The 17,476-nt window shown below is 36.5% G+C and overlaps 1 protein-coding gene across 1 annotated transcript in view; it reads right to left on the bottom strand.

Moving 5' to 3' along the window:
• The window catches only part of LOC150090612 (nocturnin-like), a 134,303-nt gene that overhangs the window by 73,128 nt on the left and 43,699 nt on the right, over nucleotides 1-17,476 (bottom strand). The window contains exon 2 of the mRNA XM_090371742.1: nucleotides 12,005-12,073. Coding sequence (XP_090227868.1) covers nucleotides 12,005-12,057 — 53 coding nt within the window. The 5' untranslated portion in view covers nucleotides 12,058-12,073. The remainder of the gene's footprint in view (nucleotides 1-12,004; nucleotides 12,074-17,476) is intronic.

Raw genomic sequence — 17,476 nt, forward strand, 5'->3', positions numbered from 1 at the left:
GACGCTATTCTTACGCCACATAACTTAACACAAAGATTTATTCCTGTATATTTCGTTTGTGGATATTCCACTAGACTGAACTTACTTATAAAGTACGAGGTACATTCGGATCATTCAATCTTAATGATTTTACTTTGCCAATTGTGACTGCAGGGAATGTGAATAATGTGTATTTGGGAGGAGGAAGATTACTCGAGTCGTGGTATGCCGAGATATTGGCTATATCTTTCAATGCAATATAGAGCACATCAAAAATTTCATCACTTCATATTTCATGTCCCATTCAGCATTAGCTGACTACTTATGTACAGAGGACACATAATGAGGAAAATACCGCAATTTTCCTACCAAATTCTCTATCGAACTGAGAGAATTGCTTCATTTGCCGGGAATCATTGTATGTAAATTGGGTATTTTTTATCACTTACATATTCTCCCCTCCCCCCAGAAAACCAGGTTTTTCATCCCGAAAATAAGATCCCTACCACAGAATACACGTAACTTACAAACAGATATACACTGGCCCATACCAGATTTAATCTTTACCAAAAAAAAAAAAAAAAAAAAAAAAAGAAAAAGAAAAAAATAAACTAAAAACTAATAGCTTTACAAAGTACCCGTAGAAAACACATCCGGTTTTACAATCAGTGTTTATGGCTTTTTTGGCTATAATTTCATGGATAAAGACTACTACAATAAAAAGCTACCGTGTTTCGAAGGAAAGATAAAAAGTATTTCTAACGGAGCAATATTATCACGATGGAAACTGTTCCATCCAGCAACCTTGACACGCAGAAGTTGTTGTTGCAGTACGATTTTAGGAGAACCAGCGACTATGGCCATATTGCTCCGTGTATATATTGTCTGTGGATTGCGTGTGTTCTGAGGTCAATTTTCTGTTTGCTGGAAGAAAAACCCGAGTTTTCAGGAGAAAAAAACCATGCTGCCCTAGTCTGAGACCGACTAACTCAGCCAAGTTGTGAAAAAGGCCCATAAAAATTCTTCACATCATCGACGGGACTCGAACTCAGGTCTTTTTTCACGCGTAGGGGAGGACGGCGATCCTACCAACTGTACTAAACCACAAGTACAAACATACAAGTGATACTGAGTTAGTTTATGCCTAGGAAGCGTAGAGTGCACTCCAAGGAAAAAAAAGAGCGAAAAGTTGTCAAAAAATGACTTCTCCAATTATTGGAAACGACTAATGCAAACCAATTATTGCAAACTATCAGTTTCATCGCGCACGTTGAACAAACATTGAAAACACACACTGAGAAAATGGGTTCCACATAAAATCACAGCAGACAAACTCCATAGACTACCAGTTTGTTCTCTGCTTTCCCTAATGAGCCATTTTAGTACAGTTTTTTGACAGGCTAGGAAAAATGGCTTATGTCAACAACACTCGATGATCACATTATTGGCTATCATGCTCTGAACGTGCGCCGCACGCATCAAAGCGCCCACTTCACCAAAGGTTTTGCTCTGCGTATGCGGGAATATAACTTGTATCGTCGTTAACGCGCTTTTACTCTCTGGCCAATCAAACGATCACAAGGGACATAAAATATTTTGTTAATCTTTTTACTATGTATGGTTTCATTTTAATCGTAAAAGTTGGCAAGAACTTTTTGGTCATACTGTTGTACTGGCAATACGGTGCAATGGAAGCCAAAACAATACTTCGAAAATACATAAATAAATAAAATAGAAAACCATGTGTTTCTTGCTTCCGGAGGTATCGATCCTGAAGACTTGAATTTCCTCAAGCCGAGGCCCTAAGACCATGGAGGTAAGAACTTATTCCAATAATTAACAACTCGACGATTAAAGAAACATTTCGTACAATCCAATCAAAAATTTTTACTCCTTAATTTGAATTATGCCCACTGGTTATCATTCATAGCCATAAAATCCCTAATAAGATATCTCATAATAATTACCTGGTAGGCGGAAATAGAATTTTATATGGAAATACGAAAATTCTATCGTATGCGAACTTTATGTCTAAATAAACAATGTCAAAGTTGCCTCTCAATGTTTAGTGCTTGCTGAATCTAGCCGAAGGCTACCAAGAAATTAAAGACTGTTAACCAATTTTTCACACTTGATCTATTTAGTTGCATGAGCATAGCTTTTTCACATTACAGAAATGGCATCCAATGACAATGAGTCTGAACTATCTCATGGATTTTTAATCTATTGTTTTTGAAGATAAGCTATGTGATTTACCACCTCCTGGATGCATGCTGATTGCAGGATTCCATTAAACGATTGCTGAGAAGATGGTGATAAAAGGAGTACACATTTTTAGAATGAATAAGGGAAATTCGTTGGGGTCTGTGGTGGATTTGTTTGGGAATCTTTTAATGATGCTGCTTAAATTTTATCTTCTGAAAACTACTGCAAAAAGGGAGGTTCTTTTTAAAGCTAAGTTGTATGCAGAATCAGAGGAGACGGAGTAAACAGTCAAAATTCGGTAGGTTCTGTAGAACATTCTGATACAACAGTAGCATTCCTTGCTTGAACTGAGAAAGATCCTCTTAGCGCTAGCCCTAGTTTTCAAGAACAGCCCATGTTTTTTTTTTTTTTGTTTTTTTTAAACCTGATGCTATTTTCTTGTGTTATTTAAAATTGGCTTCGAGATATCTTAAGGCTACGAGACCCCACTATATCGTAAATTAATCAATAAATTTTGAAACTTTTATTTGTGATAGTGGTTTTGTAGCAAATTCAGGCTTTGAACTTCACACTTATTTTCGGCTCTGCAGTCCCACTTTAATACAATTGCCTTGCGTTGTTCGAAAGTCTAACATCCAGCCGCCATGTCGTTTGCTCTTGCATTATGGGTATCATTTTGATTTTCTTTTAACTGCTAACGCCATCTTTTATCAGTTAAGAATACTAATCAAAGAAGAAAAAAATTAGGTTCAACTATAAATACGTGATTATAAATTTATGATGGAAATATGTGTACTTTTTGAGACTCTATAAGATGTCAGTACAATACCCAGTGTTAATGGCCCGATAATTATTCTTCTCCACATACTAACTTTTCAAACTTAATATATGTCGTGTGATCCATATTACAATCATTAAACTTATGATGTATAAACTCACTAATCAAAATAAACTCAAATCGACATAATTAGATAGTAAACCTTTAACCGGTTAGTGAGAAAATGTTCACTGGAAAGCCAGTTTCCATAACGAGAACGTGAAATAATAAAAATGCGAATGAACAAAGACGGATGCTGACTTCTTTTGGAGGAGGATCAGAAGCAGAAGCGAAGGGGAAAAATAAATAAATAAAAAGTGTTTGTTACTAAATATTATTTTATTTTGCTCAAAAGTAATGACACTCTCAATTATCCTAAGTATCATTACAACACGAAGGACGCAACAAGTGATAAATTACAAATGAATATAAATGATATATAAATGATATACTAATGGAATAATGGTAAGACATATAATAAATAAATAAATACATTAATAACGATGTCTTGTAATAAAACACGTTGTAGGGTTTTAGCCGCATCAGCAACTTAGGCAATATTGCGCTGTATATAATGTGTGCAAATTGTGTGTACTCTTTGATCGATTTGCTGTTTGCTAAACAAAAAAAAACCTGCTACCTTCGCCTGAAACCGACTAACTCAGCCAAGTTGTGGAAAAAAAAAAAAAAAACATAAAAGTTACTCGCGTCATTGACGGGATTCGAATTCAGGTCTTTTCCGTCCGGTGTGGTGAAGGCGTTGATTATACCAACTGTGCTACCCATAAAGGTCTACACTCATTAACCAAGAGATTAGAAACCTTTATTCAATATCTAGTAGAGCAACCTGAATTGCCGTTCGTAAACGTGGTGGCATGGATTCTCTACTGTGTGTCTGAGGGATTCTAGCTCCAGATTAGATCATTCTTCCAGAAGGGCGTTTGTCAGATGCTTTACGGGAAACAGTAGAGGACTGCAAAGACGAACTTCCCTTTCCAACATACCCCAGACATTCTTAATTGGATTCGGATCAGAATTAGACGTCCATGGTAGATGTTGGAAATATTGGGAATGTTCCTAGAACCACTGAGATACAATTTTTGCAATGCAGATAGTTGCACTGCCGTCTTGAAGAATTCATTGCAAATCGGGTAAAAATGAAAGGTTCACTGGAGGTAATATTGCATGTAAATGGTCCAGTCCGTACCAATAAACATACCCCATGACACGAGACAGTCTAGATGCATAGCTTCGTGAAGCTAACGCCACACTTTGACCCTACCTGCACTTCTGGGTAGCGCAGTTGGTATAATCGCCGTCTTCCCCACACCGGATCGTAAAGACCTGAATTCGAATCCCATCAACAAGAGGAATTTCTATGGATCTTTTTCACGTGGCTGAGTTAGTCGATCTGAGACGACGATAATATGGTTTTTCTCACAGAAACTCGATTTTTGTTTTTCGAACAACAAATAGCAACTCGACCACAGAACATATGCACTTTGCAGACATATTATGTGAGGTGCAATATTGCCTAAGTTGCTAGTACGCCTAAAACCCCTTTACCTTGCCATTGGTGCAAAAAAGGGTAAATCCAGATTCATCAGACCATGTGCTTGACTTTTTACAGAAAGAAGTGCTTTCGTATAAGCACACATCTACCAAATCCCAGATTTTTAAACTCTTGCCGCATAGTGCAGTTGGAAATGGATCTTTCTCTCACAAGTCCTCGTAGGACCCTACGAAAACATTTAACACAGTCGTAGACTAAAGTGATAATATGACTGAATGAGTCTAGAAAGTATGTTGAAAATAAAAACTGTTGTTGAAAGTTGTTGAAAATAAAAATAGACAGCTCTTATGCATTTCCAAGACATTTTCAGAGGTACCCCAATCCAAGACGCACAATGCTTTATTTTAATTACATATCGTACCAAGTGATAATTTACAATGAATGAATTAACATAAATAAAAGATAAAAGTTATATATGATTACCTTTCTAATGTAGCTATGATGCTTTCAGCCATCTCGGGTTACATATGTAATCAAGCTGATATTTATTAGCTACTCTCCCATATTTCGAAACCACACTAAATTTGATATGGTCAGTTATATAATCAGAAAATTAAAATGGATCCATTTAAGGATAAATTGAATAGCAACAAAAGGAACAATAAAATGTACAGTATTCTACCAAACGTTCGGATACCTAATACGCCCTGATGATAAAGTTAAAGGAGACAAAAACCTGAATTTCAGTGTATCTACTGCCTAACTGTAACCACAGTTCTTATATGGAATTACGAGTATTATTAAAAGACTAAATCATAAGTCTCCTAATCTTGCACATGAGAGCTTGAATTCTCTAGCGATTGACTTCTCCAGAAATTCAAATTACCGGAAGTAGTAGTAGTAGTAGGTGTTGTTGTTGTAGGGTTTTAGGAGCATCAGCGACTAAGACCATATTGTTTCGTGTATATAGTCTGTAAATTGCTTGTGTTCTGAGGTCCACTTTCTGTTTCCTGGATTAAAAACCCGAGTTTCCGAAAGAAAAAAACCATGCTACCCTCATCTGAGACCGATTAACTCAGCCACATTATAAAAAAAGACCCATAAAAATTCCTCCCGTCGAGACTTGAACTCAAATATCTTCCACACGGTGTGGGGAGGACGGCGATTCTACTAGCTATACTATCCACGAGGACATTGGAAGTGGTGTTTTTCCATATAGTAACCATGGCCAAAGCATACGCACTGATGATGCAAATGCTTCTAGCGCAGTCTCAAGCAAACGTTTTACTATGGATCCCTTTTGATTCCTAATTTTACCGGAGGACCTTGAAAATTAAAATATTTTGCTTTATTGTTCTCAATAATAAAACATGGCGATGTTTCATTATTATTTAAATATTTAAAAAACATTTACATTTAAATTAAACATTTATTACTGTGATGTTTTTTATTATGTTTCTGGCCAACCTTCAAAATTTGCCCTACTATGTTTCAAAATAAGCCGATTGATTTGAAAAATAAAATTAAAAATCTGCCTGTCTTAGCTTCCAGATAAGCTATAATTTATGATTTATAACACAAAAGATCAAAAAGCAATTCCTTTTATGTGCGAACTGGGAAAATTCCGTTCTCCACATCTACATTGCGCATTCATTCCTGCAACCAGTGCACGACAATAATATTCAGTATTTCAGCTACATTACACGGTATACAGTTAGCCTATGTGATATATGTATGAAAAATAAATAAATAATAATTGCCGAATTTCTACTGATTCAATTTTAATGAAATTTGGTAAGGCTAGACAAATCTTTCTATAACATCCAAATGTAAAATTTCATGAAACTCCATCCACTGAGAGTCGAGTTCTTGGGCCTAAACCCTACAACAACCAACCTGCATATGTTGGACATTCCATGTCCAACAGAAGTCAGCCACGTTTGAAAGCTATAATCATCAACACTATTTGTGAGAAGACATCATGAGTCGCAACTTCAAAAGGCCACATTGCAACAATTATTATTTGTGAATGGGATAGCTGAGGACTTCATATTACTGAAAAGCCTGTGGCTGTATTCATTCCTCGGGTACACCAATGGAGAGTTCATTTGTAAATAAGTAATAAAAATGACGGAAATTTCAACCTTTTTCCATGAGAGACCTGGTAGTTTGCATACTGATTGAGTAACATACATGGTAGCGAAGAATAAATGATTTTATCAAGGACGCCACAAAAAACAGTGTCATGGCATTATTCAGATAAAAATTTGTGCTGTGATATGATAAAGTCTGATAATATGATATCTGTGATAATTTCAATAGTAAACATGATTACAGTTGAAAAGTACGCACTTAGTTCAGCTCAAATTAATCTGAAATTATAGAATAGAATCTTTAATTGTAGTATGATCTACATACAATTAGTCGCATCCCGGCATGGTGGTGCCAGGGGTTAACAATCTTTCCAACAGAATTCTTAAAGAAGTCCATGATAAAGTAAAATTTTAAATCTAAGAAATCAGACAATGAAAATTTCAAATTCATATGTAATACTAAACTTTATTAAGTAACATAAACCAAGATATTATGGATCCACAATGACGGAATCCAGATTGGTGATTACTAATCAAACGGAAGGTTTCGAAATAGTATAAGAGTTGGGGGTTGGTGGATTTCTCTTTTACTTTGAAGAAAAGAGTTGAGGTAAACACAAGGACGATAACTTGAAGAAAGAGATTTGTCGCTATTTTTAGAAACTAGTTGATATGAGCCGATCTCCATGCAGAGGGAAAATCAGCAGTGGAATAAGATTATAAAAAAAGGCAACATAAAACAGGAATTAACTTTGGAGTACAGGTTTTAAGAAAAAATTCAAAAATGCCATCAGGACCTGGAAACTTCTTGGCTTAATGCTCATGGAATTGATACAGTGACAGGATATCTCTTTTCTGAAGTTTCCACCAATTTTTCTGACAACTGGTATTGGAATACAGTTCGTGTGGAAACATCCAATTGTTATGACCTCGCATGTAGCACAGTTGATATAATCGCTGTTTTCTCACCACTGGGTTGAAAAGGCCTGAGTTCGATTCCGTCACTGATGCGAAGAATTTTTATTGGCTTTTTTTCACAAATTGGCTGGGTTAGTCAGTTAGTCTCAGACGAGGGTATTCCCTCCCAGAAACTCGTTTCTCATCCAGCAAACAGGCAAATCGACCACAAAATACACTGGTGTGCAAAATTTAAGGACCAGTCAGGTTTTCACATGTAGCTTCTCATAGGAGTGGCCTGGATATGGGAAAAGCATACCAAAGAAACCTCGTGAGGTACAGAAATGATGAAGGAAACAACACGGACACAACAACGGAAACAAAACGGTACAGAGGTACTTTATTCAAAAAAGGCAAAATAGCACTGGCTACCACGATACAGATGCATCACTGCCAAACATAGAACAAAGGGAAGAGGTGGTCCTCAGTAGGAGATATGGCCACCCCTAATGTCGATGCAGGGTTTGCACCGCTTGTCAGCGCCATCTTCAGCTGGTGAACATTTTCTGGTGGGTGTGGATGTGCCGCTAGGCATCTCCCCAGAGCGTCCCATATGTGTTCGATGGAACGAGCAGGCCAATCCATACGAACAATGTCCTCACTTTTCAAAAACATATTAACAGCTGCAGTGCGATGGGGTGTGGCGTTATCATCCAAAAACACGAACTCGGGGCCAATGGCACCTCGGAACAGACGCACATGGGGAAGGATTACCTCAGTACAGTAGCGTGCACCGATTACAGTACCGCCTTCCGGTATCTGGAGTTGTGTACGTCCATCCAAGATAACGCCTCTCCAGACGAGAACAACTCGACCGCCATAGCGATCCTTTTCAGTGATGTCTGCGGGGTGATACCGTGTGCCAACCTCTCGCCAGATTAGCTAACGTCTAGAATCGCTGCTGAGACTGAATCTACTCTCATCAGTAAAGAGCACCCTAAGTAAAGATTTTGTGGTTGTAACCTTTAGAAATAGTGTTGGTCCTTAAGTTTTGCACACCAGTATATAATGCAATTTACAGACTTGATATTCTGCCGCTGTTACTTTGGACCTTAACATACACATATAAATATCTTAGTTCAATTTATTATATCGCCGCTATTTATTTTAATATCGCAAATGAAATGAAAATTGGCCGACATAACAAGGATAAATTAAAAATTTCCAAATCATCAACAAAAAAATAATAGAAATCCTGAAAACTCAAGAATGGACAAGAAAATCCGATATATCAAATAAGGAACTGAATTTATCAGTAAATGAAACAAAATATGGAATAACCACAGAAGATCACAAACAATGCATATATAAATGAATTGAACAGTAGCCAAGCAGAAATGAGAATGATACGACTACAAGAACTTGCTTCCTTCCTCCTCTTTCCTTGTAAGCCAGACTAGTTCACAAATTAGATCAACAGAATAAACATCCTTGGGTATGAAAAATCCTAAGATGACACCAAGATGAAGTACAATTGCATAGAAGAATTACCGTAACTGCCTCCATAAAATATTTACACTATGATTTAATACATAACGTTCAAGCAGAAGTAGAACCAGTATTGTTACTGTTCATAAAATAAAATAAAATATATCATTAATTCATTCTGCACGGTGTATTTTGGCAGAGCTCTCCCTCATAGCCTTGAAAGCCACAAAGAATTATAATTCTGGCTGTAAGCGGGTTACATGTTTCGTTAAGCATGTGTGGTGTCATGAAGACAATTATTATAAATTCGTAATTTATCTTCAGAAAATCTTACTTGGAACTAACAATCACAGTATTAAAATCTTTCGTAATATGGCGCTGAATATTATCAAAGACAGGGTGGTAAACAGGATTTTTGTGTAATTATTCTAAGGCCTTTGTGCAGACCAACGGTCGAAATGCATTTAGATTTAATACGTACAATATACAGAAGACACAAAAGGAAACTAAATTCACCGCCAGGGGTCCTAGAGTAGCTTCTTTCCCGATTCTCAAGCATTACAAGATGTGGCTAAAAAGAAACAGAATTGTTGCTTACCAATGCCCGGCTGGAGAGTACTTCTAACGGGATATACATTGAAATTGCTGTATTTTAAATAATAAATAATTTTAAAAATATTTCTCGTTTCTTTTTAGCCGCATCTTGTACTTTACAGAAGATAAAATGATTGTCAAACCTTTGTCACTGTCTTTACCTATATTAGAATATGCCAAGGTCCTTGGGTCTCTTCGTGGGAAGCAAAGTTGGTAGAATTGCCGTCCTCCCCACACTGGGTGGAAAACACCTGAGTTCGAATCCCATTGATGACGTGAGGAATTTTTATGGGCCTTTTTCACAACGTGGCTGAGTTAGTTGTGCTCAGGCGAGGGTAGCATGGTTTTTTCCCTCCAGCAAACAGAAAATCGACCACAGAACACACGCAATTTACAGACAGTATATATGGAGCAATGTGGCTTAGTCGCTGATGCTTCTAAAACCCTACTCCAACAACAATAATTCTTCATTACAGTCATACCCTGTAATATATTCAAAAACAAGTCAAAATATTCTTACCTTAGAACCAATGTTCGATATCATAATACAGACTGAGTCACTGCATTCAACCTTCATAGAATGATACCATTAATATTAAAAAATAATTGAAGTTTGAAACGTTAGTATCTTTTATGCCGACCATCTTCCTTGGTTATACAGGGTGATTCAAAATTCGTGCGACCCAAAGTGAAATGGCTAATTTCTCTCATTTTGGTAAAAATTCTTATAATGTGACATTGGTAGCAACACTGTATACTTTACATGCAGAACATTGGTTGTCAGGTCACACTAACACAAACTTGTTCATACCCGTTTGCTCATGAAGCCTCATAACACATTCCACGTCTGAACGTGCATTTATAATTGAACATTATTTTTGATCAAAATAGAATGTGAACGGTAAAGCTGAATTTTGAAATTCGCCAGTACCTAATAAATCAACCTGAAGATGTCAATCAACGTTTATTGCTGTTACCTAAAAAAACACTGAGACGATTTACTTCACAAATAAATATGTCTTGTTCAAGTGAACAAAGGGCTGTTAAAAAGTTAGGCCTCCATCTCTATCGTATTTATATCGTGCATGAACTTAAAGAACTGGTAGTATGTTGTGGCGCCTCCGTAGCCAGGTGAGCAGGAGTAGCAGTGCGTAGCACACGCTTCTTGATTAGACCGGGGCTCGAGCCCGTGACCATCAAATACGGAGGATGCGGAAAGGTCAGGGAATGACCACCGCATATCCCTGGAGCAATATGGCCTTAGTTGCTAATGCTCCTAGAAACCAAATAACAAAACAAAAGTAGTATGTTGTAGCAGTAGGGTTTTATGAGCATCAGCGACTAAGATCATATTGCTCCGTGTATATTTTCTGTAAATTGTGTGTGTTCTGAGTTCAACTTTCTGTTGACGAAAAACCTGAGTTTCCGAGAGAAAAAACCATGCTACCCTCCCCTAAGATCGGCTAACTCAGGCAATTTGTAAAAAAGACCCATAAAAATTCCACGCGTCATTGACGGGATTTGAACTCAGGTCTTTTCTAGTGTGGAGAGAATGACGATTCTATCAATTGTGCTATCCCCAAGAATCCAATTGAAAGGTACGTCAATAATCAAGACAGGATATGGACAATGATAACCCTTATCCTGTTTATCATGAAACGCCCTTACCTCCTCAAAAACGGGTGTAATGTGGTGTGCCGTTTCATGTCGTCTAGTGATCGGACCTCTCTTTTTCGTGAACACAGTTGATGGAAACGTATACCGGGATTTAAGAACCCATTTATTTCGCTACTCGACAATGAACGTTACTGCTGGTTTCAGCAAGATTGATCATATATCCAACGAAACAATGTCAATACTGAGAGACTTTTTCGGTGATCATCTCATTTCCAAAAATATGATCCAGAAAATCAGATTTAACGTCGCCGGATTATTATTTGTCGAAGTTACTGAAAGGTAGGGTGTATAAAAATATGAAGAATGAAGTTTCGTACACCGACGTTCAAACATTACAAGTGTTAAGAAATATGACGAAAAAGGGTCAGGGACATAAAACTTATAAAATAGTGCAATTAACAAACACGATGTATTGACACCTCATAGTCGTAGTTGTTTAGGTACAAACTCCAAACAACACACATAACCTACACCTAATCCTATTAGTTATCTTTTTAGAGGCCATGGAGTTAATGAACTTTAATCGCAAGTTACCTCTACCTTAGCTTACTTTGAACTTTAATGAGATATGGCTGAAGTTCAACCCTGAAAACAATATTTATAAGTTCGGAAAAAAAGGTAGAATATCGCGTATGAAAGTACTTGTACAATGAATCAATTTCGGCACTTGTGTGAAGCAGTCATCACAATTTTCATTACATTTAAGAGAGCTAATAACATCGTAATATATATTATCCTTACCTTCCAGAAATAAGATGAAAGAACAGTTTCTTGCAGGTAAAGAAAAAAGACATCACGGAGAAAGATCACCTGAAGTAAATAAGTCGGCCGATTAGTTCACATTCGTGGTAAGTTCTAAATTAATATTAATTTACATAAAAAATTTTCAGAGTTAGTGTGGATCGGAAATCTCAGCACCGGTTTCAAGTCTGCATAACTAGACAATACACAGGTTGATCGTTTTCGCGAAATGGCAGCGCCACCGTACAACCATCCAAGTTCCAGAGAACTGCCATCAGATGGCAGGAGAGTATATCCAAGAACACGCTGACACAGTTACAAGTTCTGACGTATTGCCTGATAGTTGCAAAGTCAATCTCATACAGCAATGCACAAGCGTAACTTAAGGCCATTTCGCAATTAGAAGACATCGTTACTGACCATACACTGTCCTTCCATCTACTGGCAATTTTTTGAAACTTCAGTGGTTGGGCGGTGCATTGCCATTCCATAAATTAAATGATCACCTTTATATTTTTAAAATATTTTCACAAAAAAATGTATTCTCCACAATTTCTTCGATATGCAGATTAACTGTTAACACATACGATAATTCAAAGACATATAAATTGACTGGAAAATTAATATCATATATAGATTTTGCTAGCACAACACTTGTTTTTCAAAGGATTATGCAATATAAAACAATCATGGCATTATAACTTATTTATCACAAGACTGTACAACTCCAGGTTCCTTTTTTTGTCCCTCGGGTTGCACAGTTACGATCACCATTCTTCCACGCCACGTTGAAGACGCCTGGATTTAAATCCTGTCTCGAAGGGAAAAACTTTCATTGGCTTTTCCTCAACGTGGCCAAATTAGTAGGTCTCTGGAGTTGTGTAGTTTAATCCCCGGAAACTTGAGGTTTTTTTTGTTTTTTTTTTTTTTTTGTCCGGCAAACTGACCGAAGAAAACACACACTACTACAGACGTAACAGACATACTTATGCATCATAGCCTTAGTTACTCTGGCGTTTAACACCACCTAATCTAACTTCTGTTTTAACCGTTTTGGTAAACTTCCTTCTTTACAGTGGTTGTTATCCTTCCGATTTTAAGAAGGTTCACATAATTACAATTTACAAAAAAAAAAAAAAAAACCAAGATGGAACTGCTTCCACTAGTAATCATCACATCATTATATTCAATACTGATTGAAACTCTAAAATTCTAATGCATTAATTTTCATATATCTCAATAACGACTTCATTGTTTAATCCATAATTATCTATTTTTCCCTAAAAATCCAGCACCTCTTCATCTCGCTGTAAGACAAGCCTATGTACTCATTTTATGCATACGAATCTTGATAAAAGTAAACTGAATTTTATCCCTCTTCCTATTGTATATATTTCTCTTTATTGACTTTGCTTGATCGGTAAAAGTGTCGGTGTAAGGGAAGGTTCCTTTTACTGTATCACACGGAGTCTCACAAGGTTCTCCTTTAGGACCTCACCTGTTTACAGTTAAATCTAACCAACTTTTCATCGGTACTCCAATCTGCCGATATCAAGTGGCAACTGTTCACGGATGACCTGACATTTCTCTCTCTCTCTCTCTCAGTGGACAGAAGCAACAAGTTTCTAAATCCTTAGAGAGCTTTCTGTCAAATTCAGATTAAAGTCTACAAGCACGTTGGCATGTTACGAAGTTACCCTATTGAATTTGTTATAACTGTCCTCACGACGCCATTACCAACAAAATATATATTTCGTTATGTTAAAACCACAAAATATAAACCAATTTAAATTGCCAATATTAAAAGAGGAATAAATTCAACATTTCAATGTGATGTTAATATAATAGACTTTTATTTGCAGTGCAGAAATAATGCTCTTGCTATACTTCTACTCTTATCATTTCATGAAACAAACCAATCGAACATTTATGGCATGAAGTCCAAAAATTGTACCTGAAAAAGAGGTTTATCATTTATCAATTCGTGAAATCTATGCTATAGATAAAACAAGGTCGCTATTCGAGTCGAGGAAGGGGTGGGAGAGAGGGCAGCAATACGTCAAATAAGTGTTCATATTTCAGTTATATGAAAGCAGTATAAACAGAAAAACTGATTTTGGGCTGTGCTGCCATCTATCGAACAACACAATAAAAATTATGCCAGCTATAACATCGAAACCAACGGTTTTTGAGAAACAGAAAAATAAAAGAAATATGTAGAAAAAATACAAACACCTAACAAATGTTTATTTTTATAATAAAAAATAAATATATAATACAATTATTTTAAGATCCAAAATGTTCATTTGAGACAGCTGTTTACATCTCTGAACAAGAATAAAATGCATAATAAAATAAAAGAAAAATGCATACTCTTTGTGATAATAAATATGTTAAGCCAAATATAAACATATTCTATTTATCTTCCATGGCCAACCTTTAGTTATAGAATTTTTACTGCAGATTTAAAGTGCGCTAACAGGATAAGTTTCAAAAATAGTTGCATTAATGAAAACAGAAAATTGTTTAGTGCTGCCATCTATCGGAAGGTAATAAAAATATCGTAAAAATATCTATAAAAATACCTTAAGACTAATAAACAGCTATTAGTATTATTGCCAGATAACCTGTTTAATAAATATCGTACACTTTTCAAGGCAATTTTATTTTATAAACAAAAATTCTTGCATTAAAAGTAATGAAAGTTTTAAGAAACTATATTTCCAATAATTCAAACTGTAAATTGGCAAGAATATACTCGCATACAAACTACAGAAGCAAACCGTTTCAGTTCTGCATTATGTTAGTAATGGACACACTAAGCCTCTTTCGGTAGAAGAAAACAAAATTAATATTAAAATCGGGATTAATTTATAATCATGTGACTGCTTCTAAAGGTTAATTTTAATGAGCACGCGCAGCTGCTTTATAAACTGGAAGAATCTTACGCTGGATGCAGGATAACTAAAATATAGGAGACAAAGGGTCATAGGCGGTCAATCTTCAGAATGGATCACTGTAACAAGCGAAGTCCCTCGGCGCTCGTTGTTGGGTTTCCTCAATTTTTATAAATGATCTTGATTTCAAAGCTTGGCTGTCAAATCGGATGATCTGAAAGTAGGAAGGGTGGTTAACAACTCAAGCCAGGCCAGGATGCTTGGATCTCTTGCATATATTCCAAAAAATGGCAGCTTAACTTTAATGCTTCTAAATTTAAGGTTATGTATTTAGGAAACACAAATCCTGGAGTCGGGTATAAGCTAAAGGACGAAGAGCTAGAAGTGGTTTTCAAAAAGACAGAACTTCTAGAGAAGGTTCAAAGGAAGGCAACCAAATGAATGACGCGTACAAATCGGTGAACACATGAATAACGGCTTAGGTGTGGATTGAAAAGTTTGACAATGCGACATCTAAGGAGAAGGCGATGAAGGGGTTGGGTAAAATGAATGAGGAAGGTCTGTTCTTCGTATGTGAGACAAGAACGAGGGGAAACACAAATATAAAATCTCTGAGGATAACAGAAAACTGCATCTTATGAAGTTCACTTATGCGCAGCGAGTTATCGAACACTGGAGTAAGTTGCCTCTCTACGTGAAAGAGAAAATCAATCTAGATAAGTTCAAAATAGAATTGGATGGTTACCTTGAGAGAAGGCGAACAGTATGAATACTTTGTTTTGCTTTTACTTTTTTCAAATTTATTATTATTATTTTTTTTTTTTTTGCTGATGTATTGGTCAACTTTCTCGCAGTGTTTGGCCTTACTAACACTGGTGTTACGATATACAATCCAGTCCTTAGCCAAGCGCACAGAGGATGTTCCAATCTCATCACATACTAAGTGACACATATTGACTGCGTTCACTACACGATGGATGAGCACCTGCCAACATTTCGCAGCCCTTTAGCTAGTGCTTTAAATCTCTGATAAATAGCCTAGCGCTTTAAATCTCTTAAGTTCGAATCTCAACGGAGGGAACTATTATTGGCTTTTTTCGTTCGGACGAGGGTTAGAGAGGGTTATGTCCCGAAAACCGCGTTTTTCGTACAAACCTACCGGAAAATACATGCTATTTGCACATACGATTGACGCCTCGAAGCCTTAATCTCTTTGGCGCACTCTCTAACAGCTACATAAAGCAACAGTCACTCACTCTCCAGAAGTCTCGATTCGAATCCTCGAAGACTGGAGGAATTCTTAGGTCTCTTCAATCGAGACTGTACTTAGCTAACGACAGTATGGTTCTTTCCTCCCCCCAGGCACTGCGAATTATTTTGACTGCTAAATACGGCAATGTTCTTGTATTCTCCCACTTGTTATCTCCTCTGGCCTTATGACTCCGTCAGAAATATAAACAGAAAAGTTCTTTTAAAGGACTATTTGTTTTTAGAGATGTTTAAATGTAATGTAAATGTAAATGTAAATTAGAAATGTAACGCACGCAGTGCGTTACATTTCTAAGACAGCGTTGAAATTTTGAAATGGATCAGGGGCCCTTTTTCAATTTTATAGTAATATTTCTGTAGGGAAACTGAAGAGGGAATGCTATTCAATAGGAATTGAACTTACAACTATCTCAGGAGTCAACGGAATATATGTTGAAAATTTGGTAGCAATCCTCATTTTTCTTGGCAACAAATTAGACAACATACTTTCATTTAAGACAATTTTTGTAGGAGGGGGAAGAGGAATGAAACTTGGCCTGTGAAATCGTAACTGGACAACCTAAGATTTTCCCAAGGACCAACAGAACATGGTTGAAAATTTGCCTCGATCGAACTTTTCGTTATAGAGTAATATACGAAATATATTTCCTTTATATGAATAGATTTCTGTGGTCAGGGGAGGGGGAAGGAAGGTATGATGGTCTTAAAAGCTTTCCAGGGACCAATGAAACATACGCTGAAAATGTGATATCGATTGAACTTTTTCTTATTAAGTAATGTCTAAACATCCGATAACATATTTCCGTTACAAATCAGGTAATGTAGGCAGTCCGTTACATTTCAGGCGCATTTTCAAACTAATAATTGTCGAATTTTATCTGTTCGATTTTAATGAAAATTAGGTTTGGAATTGTTCGACAAATCTATAGAACCAAATATAAAATCCGTCTGTATACAATGAAAATCTATCCATGGGAGTCGAGTTGTTACATGCGGACAGACAGGCAGAAAGTGGGCAGCCGTGCAAACAGATGGACGGATATGTTGAAGACAACAGACGCTTATGTATATATGCTAACGCACCTAAAAAGAGCATTCTATCTTCCGACCGAGATGTAAGGGGATAGTTTTCTTTCCCATAACACTAGCCAACACTATTTTTACCTCCAAGAACTTAAATGCTGTTTTTAGCAAATTTTTATGCGTAGATTTCGAAAATAACCATGATAGCTTCACATCACGTCACAATTATTAAATACAGAGGGAATTGCGTTTTACCAAAACATGCCAATTCTCTTAATTTTAG

The sequence above is a fragment of the Mastigoproctus giganteus genome, chromosome 1, assembly GCF_048544385.1.
Source record: "Mastigoproctus giganteus isolate SK-2022 chromosome 1, ASM4854438v1, whole genome shotgun sequence".
Taxonomy (NCBI): Eukaryota; Metazoa; Arthropoda; class Arachnida; order Uropygi; family Thelyphonidae; genus Mastigoproctus; species Mastigoproctus giganteus.